Raw genomic sequence first — 19,367 nt, 5'->3', positions numbered from 1 at the left:
AGAAACAATCACAATCAAAAAATAAATAATTTGATCGTCGATTTTGATTTTGCTCAATTTCTTGTTGCTCTTACGTTCATACGTGACATATTTTATTCGTGGATTGTCATTGTTCATACACAGTGTGATTGTCTATTCACAGCCTACAGGAGTGAGATCATGAAGATGGGAGTTCTGAAGTGTCGTGAAGAGCCTCCCAAACTCCTCCACGGAAAGGTCTTTCAGGAACACACCTTTCAGATTAAAGACCACAAGCTGCTACTGCTGAGGGACAAAAAGGTATTTCTGCTCTCACGTCACGCTCACATCTTGGTCATCGGCACTAATTTGGACCCCGATGTAGTTATCGCAGGTGGAGCCGTGATCTGTCGGTTTATTGTCTGCCCTGTACATCTTTTCTTACTGTACGACATGTCTGTCATTTCAGAGCATCAAGCCGGAGAAGGAATGGCCTCTGAAGTCTATGAAGATCTACATGGGAATCCGAAAGAAGCTGAAACCCCCCACTAGATGGGGCTTTACTCTCATGATGGAAAAACAGCAACTGTTAGTGTTCACTTGCTACACATTATTTTGGTCATTGCAAAGGATGTCTGGAAAATCTTCAATACAACTTTTATTGGATAAGATTGAAAAGTTATATGTTTATTGGACATACAATGTTTACTCAAGTATTTGGAATTCGTCGTTGAGTTCCTCATTGTTTACTGTAGTGACTGGTTTTGCATGATATCAGATGTTATGATATGATGTAAGTGAACTACATTGTTTTTTGGAGAGAGGCTGGAATGTCTTGTCTTTAGATCTGCCTCTCCCCTCGCCTTTAAATGACATCTCCTTCCCTTCCACTTTAAATGACATCTCCTTCCCTTCCCCTTTAAATGACATCTCCTTCCCCTCCCCTTTAAATGACATCTCCTTCCCCTCCCCTTTAAATGACATCTCCTTCCCTTCCCCTTTAAATGACATCTCCTTCCCTTCCCCTTTAAATGACATCTCCTTCCCTTCCCCTTTAAATGACATCTCCTTCCCTTCCCCTTTAAATGACATCTCCTTCCCCTCCCCTTTAAATGACATCTACTTCCCTTCCCCTTTAAATGACATCTCCTTCCCTTCCCCTTTAAATGACATCTCCTTTCCTTCCCCTTTAAATTACATCTCCTTCCCCTCCACTTTAAATGACATCTCCTTCCCCTCCACTTTAAATGACATCTCCTTCCCTTCCCCTTTAAATGACATCTCCTTCCCCTCCCCTTTAAATGACATCTACTTCCCTTCCCCTTTAAATGACATCTCCTTCCCTTCCCCTTTAAATGACATCTCCTTTCCTTCCCCTTTAAATTACATCTCCTTCCCCTCCACTTTAAATGACATCTCCTTCCCCTCCACTTTAAATGACATCTCCTTCCCTTCCCCTTTAAATGACATCTCCTTCCCTTCCCCTTTAAATGACATCTCCTTCCCCTCCACTTTAAATTACATCTCCTTCCCGTCCCCTTTAAATGACATCTCCTTCCCCTCCACTTTAAATGACATCTCCTTCCCGTCCCCTTTAAATGACATCTACTTCCCTTCCCCTTTAAATGACATCTCCTTCCCTTCCCCTTTAAATGACATCTCCTTTCCTTCCCCTTTAAATTACATCTCCTTCCCCTCCACTTTAAATGACATCTCCTTCCCCTCCACTTTAAATGACATCTCCTTCCCTTCCCCTTTAAATGACATCTCCTTCCCCTCCCCTTTAAATGACATCTACTTCCCTTCCCCTTTAAATGACATCTCCTTCCCTTCCCCTTTAAATGACATCTCCTTTCCTTCCCCTTTAAATTACATCTCCTTCCCCTCCACTTTAAATGACATCTCCTTCCCCTCCACTTTAAATGACATCTCCTTCCCTTCCCCTTTAAATGACATCTCCTTCCCTTCCCCTTTAAATGACATCTCCTTCCCCTCCACTTTAAATTACATCTCCTTCCCGTCCCCTTTAAATTACATCTCCTTCCCGTCCCCTTTAAATGACATCTCCTTCCCCTCCACTTTAAATTACATCTCCTTCCCGTCCCCTTTAAATTACATCTCCTTCCCGTCCCCTTTAAATGACATCTCCTTCCCTTCCCCTTTAAATGACATCTCCTTCCCCTCCACTTTAAATTACATCTCCTTCCCGTCCCCTTTAAATGACATCTCCTTCCCCTCCACTTTAAATGACATCTCCTTCCCGTCCCCTTTAAATGACATCTACTTCCCTTCCCCTTTAAATGACATCTCCTTCCCTTCCCCTTTAAATGACATCTCCTTTCCTTCCCCTTTAAATTACATCTCCTTCCCCTCCACTTTAAATGACATCTCCTTCCCCTCCACTTTAAATGACATCTCCTTCCCTTCCCCTTTAAATGACATCTCCTTCCCCTCCCCTTTAAATGACATCTACTTCCCTTCCCCTTTAAATGACATCTCCTTCCCTTCCCCTTTAAATGACATCTCCTTTCCTTCCCCTTTAAATTACATCTCCTTCCCCTCCACTTTAAATGACATCTCCTTCCCCTCCACTTTAAATGACATCTCCTTCCCTTCCCCTTTAAATGACATCTCCTTCCCTTCCCCTTTAAATGACATCTCCTTCCCCTCCACGTTAAATTACATCTCCTTCCCGTCCCCTTTAAATTACATCTCCTTCCCGTCCCCTTTAAATGACATCTCCTTCCCCTCCACTTTAAATTACATCTCCTTCCCGTCCCCTTTAAATTACATCTCCTTCCCGTCCCCTTTAAATGACATCTCCTTCCCCTCCACTTTAAATGACATCTCCTTTCCTTCCCCTTTAAATGACATCTCCTTCCCCTCCCCTTTTTTAAGAGTCAATCACTGCTTTTGTGTTTTTGTGTGTCCCAGGTACCTTTGTTGCTTTTGTGAGTCCGACCTATGGGACTGGGTCACCAATTTCCTCAAAGCACAGGTATGCTGTGGGGCCTAGTTCCCCTCCCCAAGTGTACGGCTTGTGTTGCATCACTTTTACATGATTTAGAGTTTGCTTTCCCCCATATTCTTTGGGGTGTAACACCTACGATTTAGATTTGTACTTTTGTCTGTTTAATTGTATCCATTTGATTCCGTTTTTGATTAATTTCTATTCACTTGATTGCTTCTAACAGAATGATGACCCCCGACCTCCGGTGTTGAGGCGTCACTCCTCCTCAGACATCTCCAAACAGAAGTTTGGGACCATGCCTCTAATACCAATCAGAGGGGACGGACACGAGAGCAACTCTACCATGCTGTCGGCCAATCAGACTCTGGTACGTTACAACTGTACCATGCTGTCAGCCAATCAGACTCTGGTATGGTTCTGCAGGAGACAACCACCCACACCCTCTACCTACCCTATACTTTTAAGCCTGTCACACGCTTCCCAGTTGAAATAGTTTGCACATATATTATGATGACATTTTTTGGGGTTGTGGGTAAAAAATATTTGATATTTTTGTTAGTTTTGGTGTGGCAGTTTTTTCAGCTGTTCATGCGCACTACATTTTTTTCTTGAACTTCGGTCGCCAAAAAGTCTACGCCCCTTTGTCTGTGATTGATCAACAGTACTACTCCTCGTAGGAGCGGGAACTATGGATGGGATTCTTTAAGGATGTGCTTGTTGTCATCCAATGAGAGACAACTAGTTTTCATGCATATTTCTTCACATGAGAAATACTGCACCATCTTTGTCAGATGTAAAATTCGTAAAACGTCAATTATGTTGAGTAAGTGTATAATGGCTATGTTTTTGCTATGGCATCTCAAGAGGGACAAACAATAATATTGCTGCTTTTTTTCTCGTTTTTCAAACAAGTTTTTAAGGGAGTTTTCAAGGTACGGACGTTCACTTCGCTTAGCCAAGTTCTGCTAGGAGCTAACCGAACCTAGTCTGGGGAGACTTTAGCTAACCGAACCTAGTCTGGGGAGACTTTAGCTAACCGAACCTAGTCTGGGGAGACTTTAGCTAACCGAACCGAGTCTGGGGAGACTTTAGCTAACCGAACCGAGTCTGGGGAGACTTTAGCTAACCGAACCTAGTCTGGGGAGACTTTAGCTAACCGAACCGAGTCTGGGGAGACTTTAGCTAACCGAACCTAGTCTGGGGAGACTTTAGCAAACCGAACCTAGTCTGGGGAGACTTTAGCTAACCGAACCTAGTCTGGGGAGACTTTAGCTAACCGAACCGAGTCTGGGGAGACTTTAGCAAACCGAACCTAGTCTGGGGAGACTTTAGCAAACCGAACCGAGTCTGGGGAGACTTTAGCTAACCGAACCTAGTCTGGGGAGCCTTTAGCTAACCGAACCTAGTCTGGGGAGCCTTTAGCAAACCGAACCGAGTCTGGGGAGACTTTAGCTAACCGAACCTAGTCTGGGGAGCCTTTAGCAAACCGAACCGAGTCTGGGGAGACTTTAGCTAACCGAACCTAGTCTGGGGAGACTTTAGCAAACCGAACCTAGTCTGGGGAGACTTTAGCTAACCGAACCTAGTCTGGGGAGACTTTAGCTAACCGAACCTAGTCTGGGGAGACTTTAGCTAACCGAACCTAGTCTGGGGAGACTTTAGCTAACCAAACCTAGTCTGGGGAGACTTTAGCTAACCGAACCTAGTCTGGGGAGACTTTAGCTAACCGAACCGAGTCTGGGGAGACTTTAGCAAACCGAACCGAGTCTGGGGAGACTTTAGCTAACCGAACCTAGTCTGGGGAGACTTTAGCTAACCGAACTTAGTCTGGGGAGACTTTAGCTAACCGAACCTAGTCTGGGAAGACTTTAGCTAACCGAACCTAGTCTGGGGAGACTTTAGCTAACCGAACCTAGTCTGGGAAGACTTTAGCTAACCGAACCTAGTCTGGGGAGACTTTAGCTAACCGAACCTAGTCTGGGGAGACTTTAGCTAACCGAACCTAGTCTGGGGAGACTTTAGCTAACCGAACCTAGTCTGGGGAGACTTTAGCTAACCGAACCTAGTCTGGGAAGACTTTAGCTAACCGAACCTAGTCTGGGAAGACTTTAGCTAACCGAACCTAGTCTGGGGAGACTTTAGCTAACCGAACCTAGTCTGGGGAGACTTTAGCTAACCGAACCTAGTCTGGGGAGACTTTAGCTAACCGAACCTAGTCTGGGGAGACTTTAGCTAACCGAACCGAGTCTGGGGAGACTTTAGCTAACCGAACCGAGTCTGGGGAGACTTTAGCTAACCGAACCGAGTCTGGGGAGACTTTAGCTAACCGAACCGAGTCTGGGGAGACTTTAGCTAACCGAACCTAGTCTGGGGAGACTTTAGCTAACCGATCCGAGTCTGGGGAGACTTTAGCTAACCGAACCGAGTCTGGGGAGACTTTAGCTAACCGAACCGAGTCTGGGGAGACTTTAGCTAACCGAACCGAGTCTGGGGAGACTTTAGCTAACCGAACCTAGTCTGGGGAGACTTTAGCTAACCGAACCTAGTCTGGGGAGACTTTAGCTAACCGAACCTAGTCTGGGGAGACTTTAGCTAACCGAACCTAGTCTGGGGAGACTTTAGCTAACCGAACCTAGTCTGGGGAGACTTTAGCTAACCGAACCTAGTCTGGGGAGACTTTAGCTAACCGAACCTAGTCTGGGGAGACTTTTGACACATCAGTACCACTAATTTTAGTTGATGTTTTTAACTTTGAGAAGATTCCATTAGCCCAAGTTGTGTACTTCACACACAAAGCTTGTTTTTATTTTTGTATCACGATCACTCCTTTCTGTAACCCTTTGGTGTCTAGTATGTTTATTATTCCTTATACTTCAGTATCCCCCAAATACTATCCCTTTACTGTATAGTATTCACTATGGACCAGTTTCCCTGACACAGATTAAGACTAGTTCTGGACTGAACAGCAAGTAATAGGCTTAGTCTGGGTCAGGGAAACTGTCTCTGCTTGTCTGTATCTCACGGGGTTGTACTGGTGTCCTTCTGTCTGTTCTCTGCAGCGAAAGCTTCACGCCAGAAGGACACTGTCCATGTTTTTTGTAAGTATACACACCCTGGTGCTCTGTCATTTCAATGTTGCATGTTTGTGTTACATGCTGTTTTGAATGTTCATGCGTACCTTTATTCTGTGTGGCTCAGTTGGTAGAACGTGGCGCTTCAAACATCGGGGTTGTGTGTTCGCTTCCCGCGGGGGACCGGTATGAAAATATATGCACTGACCACTATAAGTCGCTCTAGATAAGACCGTCTGCTAAATGACTAAAATGTCAAATATATACAGTATAAATGTGGACTTCTCCGCTCATCTAACAAGAAGCTAAGGATGAGAATGGGATGTTTATATTTTGAAGGTTGCTATTGGACTTATTTAACGCTCTCCTAACTTCCGTAACTAACAGTTCTCCAAAGCGCCTCTCGATCTGTGTAAAGAAATTCCCTTGGTTTATACAGGGACTATATCTGACTCAGCCACACCTCCACTTCCTGACAGAAGCCCTGACTTCCTGGTTTTACAGCATCACCTCCACTTCCTGACTGAAGCCCTGACTTCCTGGTTTTACAGCATCACCTCCACTTCCTGACTGAAGCCCTGACTTCCTGGTTTTACAGCATCACCTCCACTTCCTGACTGAAGCCCTGACTTCCTGGTTTTACAGCATCACCTCCACTTCCTGACTGAAGCCCTGACTTCCTGGTTTTACAGCATCACCTCCACTTCCTGACTGAAGCCCTGACTTCCTGGTGTTACAGCATCAGGATATTGATGTTGATGTAGATGTTTGAAGTGTAGACAACAGGATGGACTGGGAGGAGATATTGTTCTCCAGTATTGTTCTGGTTCTGTGGCCCTTTGCCTTGGGGGGAGGTCTGAGAGGCTTAGTGAAGTACCTGCTTGTGTTTTACAGAACACAGTCTGCTGTGTCTATTAGTCTACTGGTGTACCTACTGGAACTAGCCCAGCCCCAGCCCCAAATGCATTTACAAGGGAATTGTTTTGCTTGAATTTTTCTTTTGTCCCTCTGCGTTTTGAGTAATTGTCTTGAGGTTGTTGTTGAGGCGCTAGAACAATGGCCAGACCTTAATAAGAGGAAGTCTATTGTTTTCTAAAGTAGTTGTCAAAGAAGGGCAACTCCCTTCCATGTTTGTCTCATTTAAATGAACCACACGTGTTTCTTTGTCACTGTAATGGCAGATCATCTCCTTAATAACTACCTAAAGTTCCTAACAGATAGCTACTTCTCAACCCCCTTATTATCATAATAGCTCTACTTCTGCTTTTGCCTCAGGCCTCCCAGTTCTTTACATAGTGGAAAAGCAAACATACAAATAACTCTGGGATGGGTTCAAATTCTAATTCCCTCCGTCCCGTCCCCCCCTAACCTCCACCCAGCCCATGAAGGTGCAGCAGGACTCGTTCGCGGAGCGTCCAGAGAGTACAGAGCCAGAACCCCCAGAGCCTCTGTATGAGGAAGTAGGAGACTTCGGCCTGCAGGTCCTCAAGTCCCTGGAGACCAGCTTCCTCTCCAACAACTCCTCAGAGACCCAGGTCCCTGAACGGCCCATGAGCCTCAGCCTGGGCCCACGGAAGACCTGCTCCCTGGACCGCATGATCGGCCTCAACCCGGGGCACTCTCTGGGGCCGGGAGGAGAGGGTCTGCTGCCCCCAGCTGGTTCTCTGGATACCCTGGTCCTGGGTGGAGGAAGGGACCTCCAGAAGTCTCCCCAGCCAGCGCCGAGGAGGAGGCAGCAGCACAGGCCCTGTACCCCCTCTCAGGAGCTGCTCCTCCAGGAACTGTCCTCCGTCTTCACCAAGAAAACAGAGAAGGAGGAGAAACCGCCAGGAGAGAAGAATGTAATCTGAGGAGAGGAAGAGATGTGTGCACATGTATTGTAGACTCAGTCCAGACAGACAGAATACTGTAATAGCATGGGCGTATGGACACAACCCATTTGTTTGGGTGGTGTGTCAAAAATACATGATCAGATATGAATAAGCATTTACTTATGTTTTATCCTACAAACTACTTACTGTTCTGCTATCACTGGTATGTACAGATCCGTTTTATATTGAAAGATGCCTTTTGGATTATAACGACCTTGCTAATTGCTTTAGCTATGAACTATGGGACACGTTTTTGTACTTGTTTTTGAATCGTTTACTAAACGACTGAGGGAGAGGAGAAATGGATGCTTCTCTCATCAGGCATGTCTGGTGGTGATGCATTAGGCATTAAACCATTATTTTTGTTAGTATTAAACAACTAGATTTGAAATATAAATTTGTTACAGTCTCTGTATGTAATAATTTATTTTTAAAGAATATTTTATCAACTTTTTTTTGTAAAAGCTGTGAAAGTAAGAAAAGGAGAGCTTTGCTTCTAGAAGCTACACTATCTAGCCAGTAGGTGGCAGTATGCACTATCTCCTAGACAGCCACAGATAACCCAGTGTGTTGCTACACTATCTGGCCAGAAGGTGGCAGTATGCACTCACTATCCTTTATAGTACAAATGGATCCTTCGTTTTATTCACCGTTGCACAACCACTGTATGATGTGAATACAGCCAAATATAACGATTGTTAGGGGCACTACATCTGAATATTCTGAATTCATGTATACACTTTCAAGTCTAATGCTTTTTCATCAATATGCCATGTTCAAGATATCCTCCTTTTTCATCAGTCTAAATAGACAATAATATATTCCAATTTGACTGCCTTTGCCAAGTGTGTTATAATGCGTTTGCCTGCATTGTCGTCCATTAGTCATTATTCACAACTTACTGTAAATAGTGTACATTCTTCTGTATGCTTATACCACTTCAATATTCATTATGCAGTATTTTATGTTGCTACATGAAGGACTATATTAAATGTGATATTTTTGTTTTATGATGCGTCCAATTTCTTAATTTTCAACTGTTTTTAAGGGTTGAGAATTTGACTCTCATTTTACATTATTTGTAATAGATAAGAACAAAATAAGAAACCCGCACACTGCTCTTTAATATATCATGGTCCAAACATACCAAGACAGTCGTGAAGAGGGCACAACAAAACCTATTCCCCCTCAGGAGGCTGAAAAGATTTGGCATGGGTCCCCAGATCCTCAAAAGTTTCTACAGCTGCACCATCGAGAGCATCCTGACCGGTTGCATCACCGCCTGGTATGGCAACTGCTCGGCATTTGACCGTAAGGCGCTACAGAAGTAGTGTAAATGGCCCAGTACATCACTGGGGCCAAGCTTCCTGCCATCCAGGACCTCTACTACACTTATTTTCCACCATAATTTGCAAATCAATTCATTAAAAATCCTACAATGTGATTTTATGGATTTTCTTTTCTCATTTTGTCTGTCATAGTTGAAGTGTACCTATGATGAAAATTACAGACCTCTCTCATCTTTTTAAGTGGGAGAACTTGCACAATTGGTGGCTGACTAAATACTTTTTTGCCCCACTGTAGCTCAGATGTACGAGTGCCTTTTTTAAAATGTTACATTATTTGTTTATGCAATTAGAGTGTGAAGTAGCACAGAGCTAGTGTCTGAGTAAGTGATGTTTAAATGTTTTGTCATGGTTCTTTCATTACCTGGTGGTCTTCTGTCTTCTTACTGCCTTGATGGTGACACCTCATGCTAAAGAATCACCATTCTCTGTTTATCCTCTTTGTCCAATCAGATTCCTTTTTTAAAAGTCAGACTTTGTTTTTAGTGGATGGTTTTAATCTAGCATGGGGTCTAGATTAAAGAGAAACGAATGACAAAGGATGCCAGGAATAGGAGATGAGTTTAACAAGTGCCTTTTGTCATCTGTACATTGTCAGTTTGTTTCTACTTCTACTCTTCTACTCAGACCTGAGAAGCCTTTTCTAAACCTGAGACAGATCTATATTTAGAAAAATGTTCAACAAATAACCAGGTAGTGCAGAAGGCTTCCCTCATCAGTTCTCCTCCTCCTCACGGTCAATGATTGTGGTTTTAAAAAATAACTAATGAACGTTACACTTTATTACTTGTTGCCAAACGGTCATTTTCTACGGTTTAAAATCTTTAATTCCAACTTCCATCTCTGACACCAGTTTGTTCCAGTTGGAATAGATGCAGTCAAAAAGACTGTCCCTCCCTGATGTCGAAGCTTCTGCCACTTTCCCCTTCTATCTACCACCTTCCCCTTCTATCAAACACTCTCCCCTTCTATCTACCACTCTCCCCTTCTATCTGCCACTCTCCCCTTCTATCTGCCACTCCCCTTCTATCTGCCACTCTCCCCCACTCTCCCCTTCTATCTGCCACTCTCCCCTTTTATCTACCACTTTCCCCTTCTATCTACCACTCTCCCCTTCTATCTGCCACTCTCCCCTTCTATCTGCCACTCTCCCCTTCTATCTGCCACTCTCCCCTTCTATCTGCCACTCTCCCCCACTCTCCCCTTCTATCTGCCACTCTCCCCTTCTATCTGCCACTCTCCCCTTCTATCTGCCACTCTCCCCTTCTATCTGCCACTCTCCCCTTCTATCTGCCACTCTCCCCCACTCTCCCCTTCTATCTGCCACTCTCCCCTTCTATCTGCCACTCTCCCCTTCTATCTGCCACTCTCCCCCACTCTCCCCTTCTATCTGCCACTCTCCCCTTCTATCTGCCACTCTCCCCTTCTATCTGCCACTCTCCCCTTCTATCTGCCACTCTCCCCTTCTATCTGCCACTCCCCCACTCTCCCCTTCTATCTGCCACTCTCCCCTTCTATCTGCCACTCCCCCACTCTCCCCTTCTATCTGCCACTCTCCCCTTCTATCTGCCACTCCCCCACTCTCCCCTTCTATCTGCCACTCTCCCCCACTCTCCCCTTCTATCTACCACTCTCCCCTTCTATCTACCACTCTCCCCTTCTATCTGCCACTCTCCCCCACTCTCCCCTTCTATCTGCCACTCTCCCCTTCTATCTGCCACTCTCCCCTTCTATCTGCCACTCTCCCCTTCTATCTGCCACTCTCCCCCACTCTCCCCTTCTATCTGCCACTCTCCCCTTCTATCTGCCACTCTCCCCTTCTATCTGCCACTCTCCCCTTCTATCTGCCACTCTCCCCTTCTATCTGCCACTCTCCCCCACTCTCCCCTTCTATCTGCCACTCTCCCCTTCTATCTGCCACTCTCCCCTTCTATCTGCCACTCTCCCCCACTCTCCCCTTCTATCTGCCACTCTCCCCTTCTATCTGCCACTCTCCCCTTCTATCTGCCACTCTCCCCTTCTATCTGCCACTCTCCCCTTCTATCTGCCACTCCCCCACTCTCCCCTTCTATCTGCCACTCTCCCCTTCTATCTGCCACTCCCCCACTCTCCCCTTCTATCTGCCACTCTCCCCTTCTATCTGCCACTCCCCCACTCTCCCCTTCTATCTGCCACTCTCCCCCACTCTCCCCTTCTATCTACCACTCTCCCCTTCTATCTACCACTCTCCCCTTCTATCTGCCACTCTCCCCCACTCTCCCCTTCTATCTGCCACTCTCCCCTTCTATCTGCCACTCTCCCCTTCTATCTACCACTCTCCCCTTCTATCTACCACTCTCCCCTTCTATCTACCACTCTCCCCTTCTATCTGCCACTCTCCGCCACTCTCCTCTTCTATCGAACACTCTCCCCTTCTATCGAACACTCTCCCCTTCTATCGAACACTCTCCCCTTCTATCGAACACTCTCCCCTTCTATCTGCCACTCTCCCCCACTCTCCCCTTCTCCAGGGGCGGACTCAGTGATTTGGAGGCCCCGGGCAGAGGCCAGTCTGAGTCCCCCCTCACCCCTCCTATGTGTGTGCACAACATTTTGTTATCGGTTTTATATTAATAACACGTAATTTAACTGTAAAAATGTGTTACCCTTTAATGTGCCATGCGCACAACCAGTCATGTTGTCAGCGGATTGTCAAGACATAACAGTTCAAAGAGTAGGTTATCTTTGCACGTTCACCCAAAGTAATTCTGTCATCTGAACAGCGCACTGTGCAACCCGTCAACTTGCCTTAGTTTCAGCCACCTGCAAATGTATCTCACCAGAGAAAGCATTGGAGAGAGTGAAACAGTGCCCTTGTGTCTTACTATCATCTGTAGCCTATGTATCTGATGACACGCCATACTCTTATTGGACAGAAAGCATCAGGACAGACATGTCCTCTGCCGTCATGGCGATGGCAGTATTATTAGCAGCACCTGTCTAAAGAAATGCTTTAATTTAAGTCATTTTTCTGTTAAAATTAAATCCTCTTTATTTTTTATTTTCTTTGCCCACGCTAAAAGCACCTCATTGCTGCCTGAAGTGGAACATGGGAGGGGGGCTCGGGTGGAGCATGGGGGGCCTCGGGTGGAGCATGGGGGGTCCTCGAGTGGAGCATGGGGGGCCTCGAGTGGAGCATGGGGGGTCCTCGAGTGGAGCATGGGGGGGTCCTCGAGTGGAGCATGGGGGGTCCTCGAGTGGAGCATGGGGGGTCCTCGAGTGGAGCATGGGGGGCCTCGAGTGGAGCATGGGGGGGGGCCACGAGTGGAGCATGGGGGGGCCTCGAGTGGAGCATGGGGGGGGGGGGGTTCGAGTGGAGCATGGGGGGCCTCGAGTGGAGCATGGGGGGCCTCGAGTGGAGAATATGGGGGGGCCTTGAGTGGAGAATATGTGGGGGCCCTTGATGATGTGAGACCTGAGGCAGTTGCCTCTCCTGTCTAATAGTAAGTCCGCCACTTCCCTTCTCTCCCTTCCTCTCCTTTTCTCTCCCTTCCTCTCCTTTCCTCTCCTCTTCTCTTCCCTTCTCTCCCTTCTCTCCTTTCCTCTCCCCTCCTCTCCTCTTCTCTCCCCTTCCCCTCCCCTCCTCTCCCCTCCTCTCCTCTTCTCTCCCCTCCTCTTCACTCCCCTTCCTCTCCTCTTCTCTCCCCTTCCTCTCCTCTTCTCTCCCCTCCTCTCCTCTCCCCTCCTCTCCTCTCCTTTCCTCTCCTTTCCTCTCCCCTCCTCTCCCCTTCTCTCCCCCTTCTCTCTTAACCAGTAGCTTTCAGATGCAAAATAAGCAGACATATGGAGAGGAGGGCTTTCTCCGGCCCTCCTAAAGTTTCAGATTGTATGACAAATCACGTCCCCCTGCCCCCCCTTGCCCCCCCCCCCCCCCCCCCCAGCCCCACACAGACTCAGCAGACAACAGCTTCATTAGAGTGAAAGAGGGAGTTTTTGCAGCTTTGTCGAGTCAAGCTCAGACCCTTTCCCCTTCTCAATTACTCCATTGTTGGCACCGGCTTCAAGTTATTGCACTCCAAACCATATGGCTCAGTCGAGACGCCACGAGTGATGCCATCTCTGCATCAGAACCAGAGAAGTCCAGTTCAGGGTACTAGACAGGCTCGCACCAAGAGTTGTGGTATAGAAACATATAGGAATATAGTCAACCATTGTCAACATACAGGGAACGGTCAAATGTAACATAAAGGTTGAAACTCCCCAAAATGTATTTTAATACTGTTATTACTATATTATAACCATGATCAGTATTATTACACAGATGAATCATATAAAGTCATGTAAAAGGTGATAACACACCATTCAACTAGAATCCTACCATATTAAACTGCTGTTAAATAACAGAAAGCCGTCTCCTGGGTGTACAGCACATAGACGTGGTGTTGCCAACAGCTCTAGGGACCCACATCCCTTCCCGGGGCCTATGGCCATACGGTGGTGTTTACTCTGCTGATGAGGTCAGGTTCTACATCACAGTAAAGTGTTGCTGTATATTTGTTCTTCTTTTAACACGGTTTAAACCTGCAGCAAACCGTTTCCTCAATCTGCTCAATCGTTGCCATGGATCTTTAGAATTAGAACGCGTTTAGAGACGCCATGCTCACTGTGGACCCTAATTCAGGGTAAACTAGAGGTAAATTATGCATTTGTGTAAATACATGAAGACAAGTGAATAGGATTTGTATTTAGACCAGAACATGTGATTGATAGCAGCAGGTTCACGAACTGCGGCAGTTTAGAAACCGCTTCACAGTGAGGCCACGCCATTAGCATTCAGACTGCCCTAAATGAGATTCCATTACATTATAATAATAGCACCTGTTTGGAAATCTAATTGAGCTAAGATGTTACCAAATCAAAACAGAGGGGTATCACAGATAGAAGCATAATTGAGGGATGGTTGACTCTCTCGCAAAACACAAACAAGCAGGTTTATGGTTAAATAGAGGAAGGTGGGTGCATATAGATAGGCTACCCGTAGGCAAACAATAACATCCATCCACAGACAGCATGCCGCGTTTACGTGTTCCGCATACTTGCTTTGGGAGTAGCTATATATGCTTTCATATAGACTAATACAAAATAAATATTTATTGAAACAAAAACATTTCATTTGCATAAATTGTTTTTTACTCTAATTATGGAAAATGTACACACAAAAAACAACAACTATTAAATGTGACGTTTGAATGATAGTGTTGGCGAAGTAGCATAACCTACAACAGAATAGATTATGTGGGAGAAGGAGAATCACCAAAAACAGAATTAAACACCTTTTTATTTATAACAGAGTAGTGATGAAGGACGCACTACCTTGTTGTATCATAAAATAAGGCAATGTGACTAATTGGCCAATCAAAGTCAACTAATGATGTGTTAATTTGTGATGTGCACCAATCAACACTTGACCTGAAAAAAAAAAACCTGTTCTAGAGTTTATTCTAATATCATTGTTCTCCAGACATGTTGCATGGAAGATGTCATTCATTTTAAGGTTAGGGGCATTATCCTGCCTGATTTTTTGGAAGGGTATGGAAGCTGTGGATTTTCCCAGGAGAATATTAAACGTATTTAGTTTCTTTAGAAATAAACACAGTGGGTATAAAATGGAACCGAACTGTCCAAGAAACCGTGAATCCGTAGTTACAACAAATACATTTGTTTCCATCACGGTTGTAAAAGCAAAGGGGACGTTATTTTATTTTTCTCTCTTTCTGGCTAATGCCTTTAAAAAGATGAAGGGGATCTTTGAGATGTGGAGAGTAGTGTCTGGGTACAATTGAAGCACTGGAGTAAGGAATGAATTACCATTGAAAAAAGTAATGGCCCTATTCTGCCCTGCGTGAGTTTTTAACAAGGAGAAAAAAAGCTCTGCTGGTCTGGGCTGCTGCCTGAACGCCAAGGGAAGGGATTAAACAGCGGATTAACATCTGAAAACTCCGTTCAGACTTTCTGACTCAAAGATCTTTTGCAGACAGTAATCGCGTTAATACCCGGGGATTAATGCTTTTGCAAAAATACTAAATTTAATTTTAATTCAGGTTGTATAAATAGATATAAAATAGATGGAGGAATATTCCGCTAGAGAATAGAGAGAGTCTATCCCCCCACACTTCATTTGCTCTAGTGTCAATAGAGGTATGATGACCTCACCAGTATAACACCTTGCACAAGGCATGTATTTATTCCTAACTACGAGTAGCACTTGCCGTGCAAACGTGATATTACAGCCTACTCTTTAAATAAACCAACTTTGATTCAACATAATTAATGCTATAATATTTCAAATCAAATCGAATAATACAACAAATTGATCACAGCGGTGGTCTAATAATACAATTGAATTGATTTTATTTTCTCAATTGAATAACTTTTTTGCTGTCATTTGTTTCGGCTTGAGACCCTACTTTGGTTAATTCGGTTGTTTTATTTTCTCACGTGTTTCTGCTATTGAAATGTAATCACATCTCGTGCACTTGTGGCTAATCCTGTCACAGCATCACCCAGGCAACCTCTCTCAAGTGTGGGCAGAAAACTGCTTTCTCTACACCCCCGGCCGATTTGTCCTAACCACAATACAAGCCTGGTCTCCATGCAGGCTCACGCTTCTAGTGCAAACCAACTAAGTCATATTGTAAAAATGTTATCTTTTATCACTTTATAAGAGCAATAACGTATGACCACCTACTAATGTCCTAACTAAAACCAGAATACTCCTTCAAGCTGTTCCTCCTCTTTGATGTTATTACTGACAGTTTGGTGTTGTAATAATAAAATCGATCCCAATCCCTGTCGTTTGGCACTTCCGAGCAACAGGATTGGTCTGTAAGAGTTTAACATTTTATTTACCTCATAAACCAACCTCCGGCGTGTGGCAACATCAATAGTCAGTGTGTCACAACTTCAGCCTTCTACTAAATCGAAATAATTATCATATAGTCAGGCCTATCGAAATAAGTCAAATATAGGACGTTGACATGCACCAATTTAGTCCAGCAGATATTAAGCAGATGGGCAGGTAAATACAACGAAATGATGAGATATGGAACCGAGGAACATGCCACAGAGACGGGGTGTTTTTTGCTCCTGCTGAGACTATTTGAATAAGAATAACGCCAATAGAGTGGCTCAGCCTGAAAAAAAGTGTGACAAAAGCCCAGAGGAGCCCGAATTTGGACGAGAGACAACGCGTATAAGGAGTGAAAAGAAGTGAGGGGAGACGCGTACAATGGAACAATTCACCTTATAATCGCTTTGATATATTATACATGGCCGAAGACTCTAAACATTGTGTAATTATTTATAAATGACTGTCCCTCTACCCTCATTATACCGCCAGCAGAAAGGCACTGCAGGTCCCTGGCCAAACTATTTCTAAATAGTGCCCCCATCCACTTTTTCAAAGGAGAGGCGAGATCCTGGACATGGAATAAATAGAATAATGAATGGATATTGGTATGCCTGTCTCATAAAGATGTCTTTAAAAACCCTTTAAAAAATTGCCCTTTGCATGCGCTAGACGTTTTTACTGCTGTGCCCTTCATGTTTTGAATGTTAATTAGCCAGGGTTTGACTGTGGATTTGTGGAGAAAGTTGTGAAGATGAAGTAACCTGTCCTGCTTTAGATGCTAGATAGGCTAGATATCCTATAGCTCTAAAATGCGAATGCTTATGCATGCGTGCAACATTGTGCCAATTACGCACACTAGTTCAAATATGTTGGGGTGGTGGATTTCCTCATCTTCAATCAGTTTTTTTGTGTATAAACTTTTTGAATACACTGTCTAAATGTTTGGTATCCTTGTTATGTTTATCTAATTTTTCTACAGCAACTTTTGTGTTTTGTTCGATAACTTTTACTAAATCTAATTTTCCATTTAATTTCGATGTATAACAAAATGTCAATTTTTGACAAATATGGTAGTAGATATGGCAGATAAGATAAGATAAGCCTATTGCTTTTATATGTTCGATTTTAGCTGATACTCATGCAGGTTTATAGGTATATAGACCGAATATTGGACAGAAGATAGGCTAATTTATTTTTGGAGCGTGACCTTGACTCCGGGGCTAAGCGTTCTGTCATTTGCTCCTTTTCTTCTTTCATTTAACTTTAAAGGTTTAACTTAAAGTGGGCTTGGTCTTTGGTCCAGGGATGGATAGCAACAGTAATGCTCGCGTGGCTGGGCAGCGGTCCCCTGCTCTCATTGGACGGTCGTGATTACAGGCACGCTTCGGAGCTCGAACAAACAACAGGCATACATTATGCTAATGAGATGGCAGTGCGGCACGGGGCAGACCTGATGCACCCCATTCATCCATCCTTCACACAAATGCCAGCGCGAGAGGGGTACGACCATTGTCTGACCAGGGTATATAAGGTATCTGAGGCCAGTCGTGTGCCAGGCTCATTCGCTCACACGAGCTGATTCAAGCACAAGAGAAAGACGCGTGCCTTGTACTCATCATACAAACTACTTTTCGGACTTTGGCTCCTTGAAAGACAACTGATACTGTACCTTCTCCAACCAGATTACTAAGGTGGGTTTCGTTCTGCTCCCAGAGTCCTTCGCCATTGCCTTGACTAGGCCTGCTTTCCAAACTTGACCATGCGCTCTTGCATTTTCAGTGTTTAACCCATTCCCTCTCCTCTTATTTCTGCAGGAAAAACATCATGTGCACCACAATGGAGACCGTTTACTCTGACGTGGACAGTTCGAGTTGCGACTACTTTACGCACGATGACGAAGACTCGTGCAGCAGCATGCACGCTTCCTCCCCGTCATCCTCGATCGGCAAGCCCGCATCCCCTGCTAGCGACAGCCAGGGCCCGTGCGCTACCGATATGGGACAGAAGAAGAGACGCAGAGGCAGAGCGAGGAATGAAGCCACCGTGCACGTGGTCAAGAAGAACCGGCGCGTAAAGGCAAACGACCGCGAGAGAAACAGAATGCACAGCCTGAATGACGCTTTGGAGACCCTCCGGACCGTTCTACCGGCGTTCCCCGATGACAGCAAACTCACCAAGATCGAGACTCTGCGCTTCGCTCACAACTACATCTGGGCGCTCTCCGAGACCATACGCATCGCGGACATTGAACAGCGCCAAAACAAATCACGGGCAGATGCGTCTCTCTTGGTTCCCAGCCCGTGCGTGATTGACGCGCCGAGTCCGGGCAGTGATGCATGCTCCTGGAGCTCCAGCGCGTCCTCCTCTTCCTCCTCTCCGTCTTATTGCACTTCAAGCCCCAGCAGCCCAGCCACCCATGATGACTATGGATGTTTCCAGACTGATGTTCTACAGTACAGCTATCACAACTTTGTACCAGGCATGTCCTACTAACTGAACTAAAGCCTTACCACAAACTTTTGTAGACTGCGAGATTGTTACAATAGAGCGATAGCAGAATGATGACTGAATACATTCTTCAGTTAGTCTGTTGAAAGGGGAAAAAGGGAATGATATTATTCACTGTTTGCCTTAACCCATGTCTCTGTGGGTGTGTTTTATACAGTTTGTTTTGTTTTCCTATTTTTACATGCTCTATTTTACATTCGGATTGAACATTAATTTAATTTGGTCGACTTTTCCAAGTTGAGTATGATTGTTTTGCTACACGTTTTGTATTCCTCCAAAACATTTGCACTTTTTCCAGCGCATACGACGCCTAATAGAAGTCCACTTCACAGATCTTAACCTCAACCTCTATTACAAGAGTATTATCATTAAAAAGAAGACCGATTTGCTTTTGTAGACTGAGGTGAAAAGTCAATTTTACAATTAGTAGAGCGATAATGCAGAAAAACGAGCGTGGAAATTCAGTTTCGCCGCTCTGACAATAGAGTGAAAGGCCGTCAGAAGACAAGGAGCTGGCTTCATACATTATGGAGATTGACCCCTGAAACGGCAATCCTGTTCAATAGAATGACTCAATCCCAAGAAGAGCATCGAGAGGACCCTTCTACGACGTTTTTTTATTTTATTTATTCAAGTTTCGCCTGTCATAATGTATTTTGTATATAAATAGATTTCTATTCTATTTACATGAAAAGTGTGTGAATCATTTTTCTACAAATAAAAATATAACTTTAAAAAATATATATTTCTCCG

At 44.8% G+C, this 19,367-nt stretch overlaps 2 protein-coding genes across 4 annotated transcripts in view; both read left to right on the top strand.

Moving 5' to 3' along the window:
- The window catches only part of LOC135526758 (arf-GAP with Rho-GAP domain, ANK repeat and PH domain-containing protein 3-like), a 115,157-nt gene extending 106,276 nt beyond the window's left edge, over nucleotides 1-8,881 (top strand). For all 3 annotated transcript variants that reach the window (XM_064955389.1, XM_064955390.1, XM_064955391.1), the window contains 6 exons: nucleotides 143-279; nucleotides 428-546; nucleotides 2,893-2,956; nucleotides 3,153-3,296; nucleotides 5,989-6,027; nucleotides 7,380-8,881. In XM_064955389.1, coding sequence (XP_064811461.1) covers nucleotides 143-279; nucleotides 428-546; nucleotides 2,893-2,956; nucleotides 3,153-3,296; nucleotides 5,989-6,027; nucleotides 7,380-7,850 — 974 coding nt within the window. In that variant the 3' untranslated portion in view covers nucleotides 7,851-8,881. The remainder of the gene's footprint in view (nucleotides 1-142; nucleotides 280-427; nucleotides 547-2,892; nucleotides 2,957-3,152; nucleotides 3,297-5,988; nucleotides 6,028-7,379) is intronic.
- A 9,049-nt stretch (nucleotides 8,882-17,930) lies between these two features.
- Nucleotides 17,931-18,600, top strand: LOC135527141 (neurogenin-1-like). Its single transcript, XM_064955787.1, has one exon. It carries the CDS (start codon nucleotides 17,931-17,933, stop codon nucleotides 18,597-18,599), a length of 669 nt encoding a protein of 222 aa, XP_064811859.1. The 3' UTR covers nucleotide 18,600.
- Nucleotides 18,601-19,367: the final 767 nt, after the last annotated feature.

Source organism: Oncorhynchus masou, chromosome 32 (assembly GCF_036934945.1).
Source record: "Oncorhynchus masou masou isolate Uvic2021 chromosome 32, UVic_Omas_1.1, whole genome shotgun sequence".
Taxonomy (NCBI): Eukaryota; Metazoa; Chordata; class Actinopteri; order Salmoniformes; family Salmonidae; genus Oncorhynchus; species Oncorhynchus masou.
The sequence above is the reverse complement of the archived record's forward strand: the minus strand, read 5'-3'. Positions and strand labels throughout refer to the sequence as shown.

Bases quoted from the DNA above. Each gene is read 5' to 3' on its own strand.
- LOC135527141 (XM_064955787.1), top strand. From the start codon at position 17,931: ATGTGCACCACAATGGAGACCGTTTACTCTGACGTGGACAGTTCGAGT.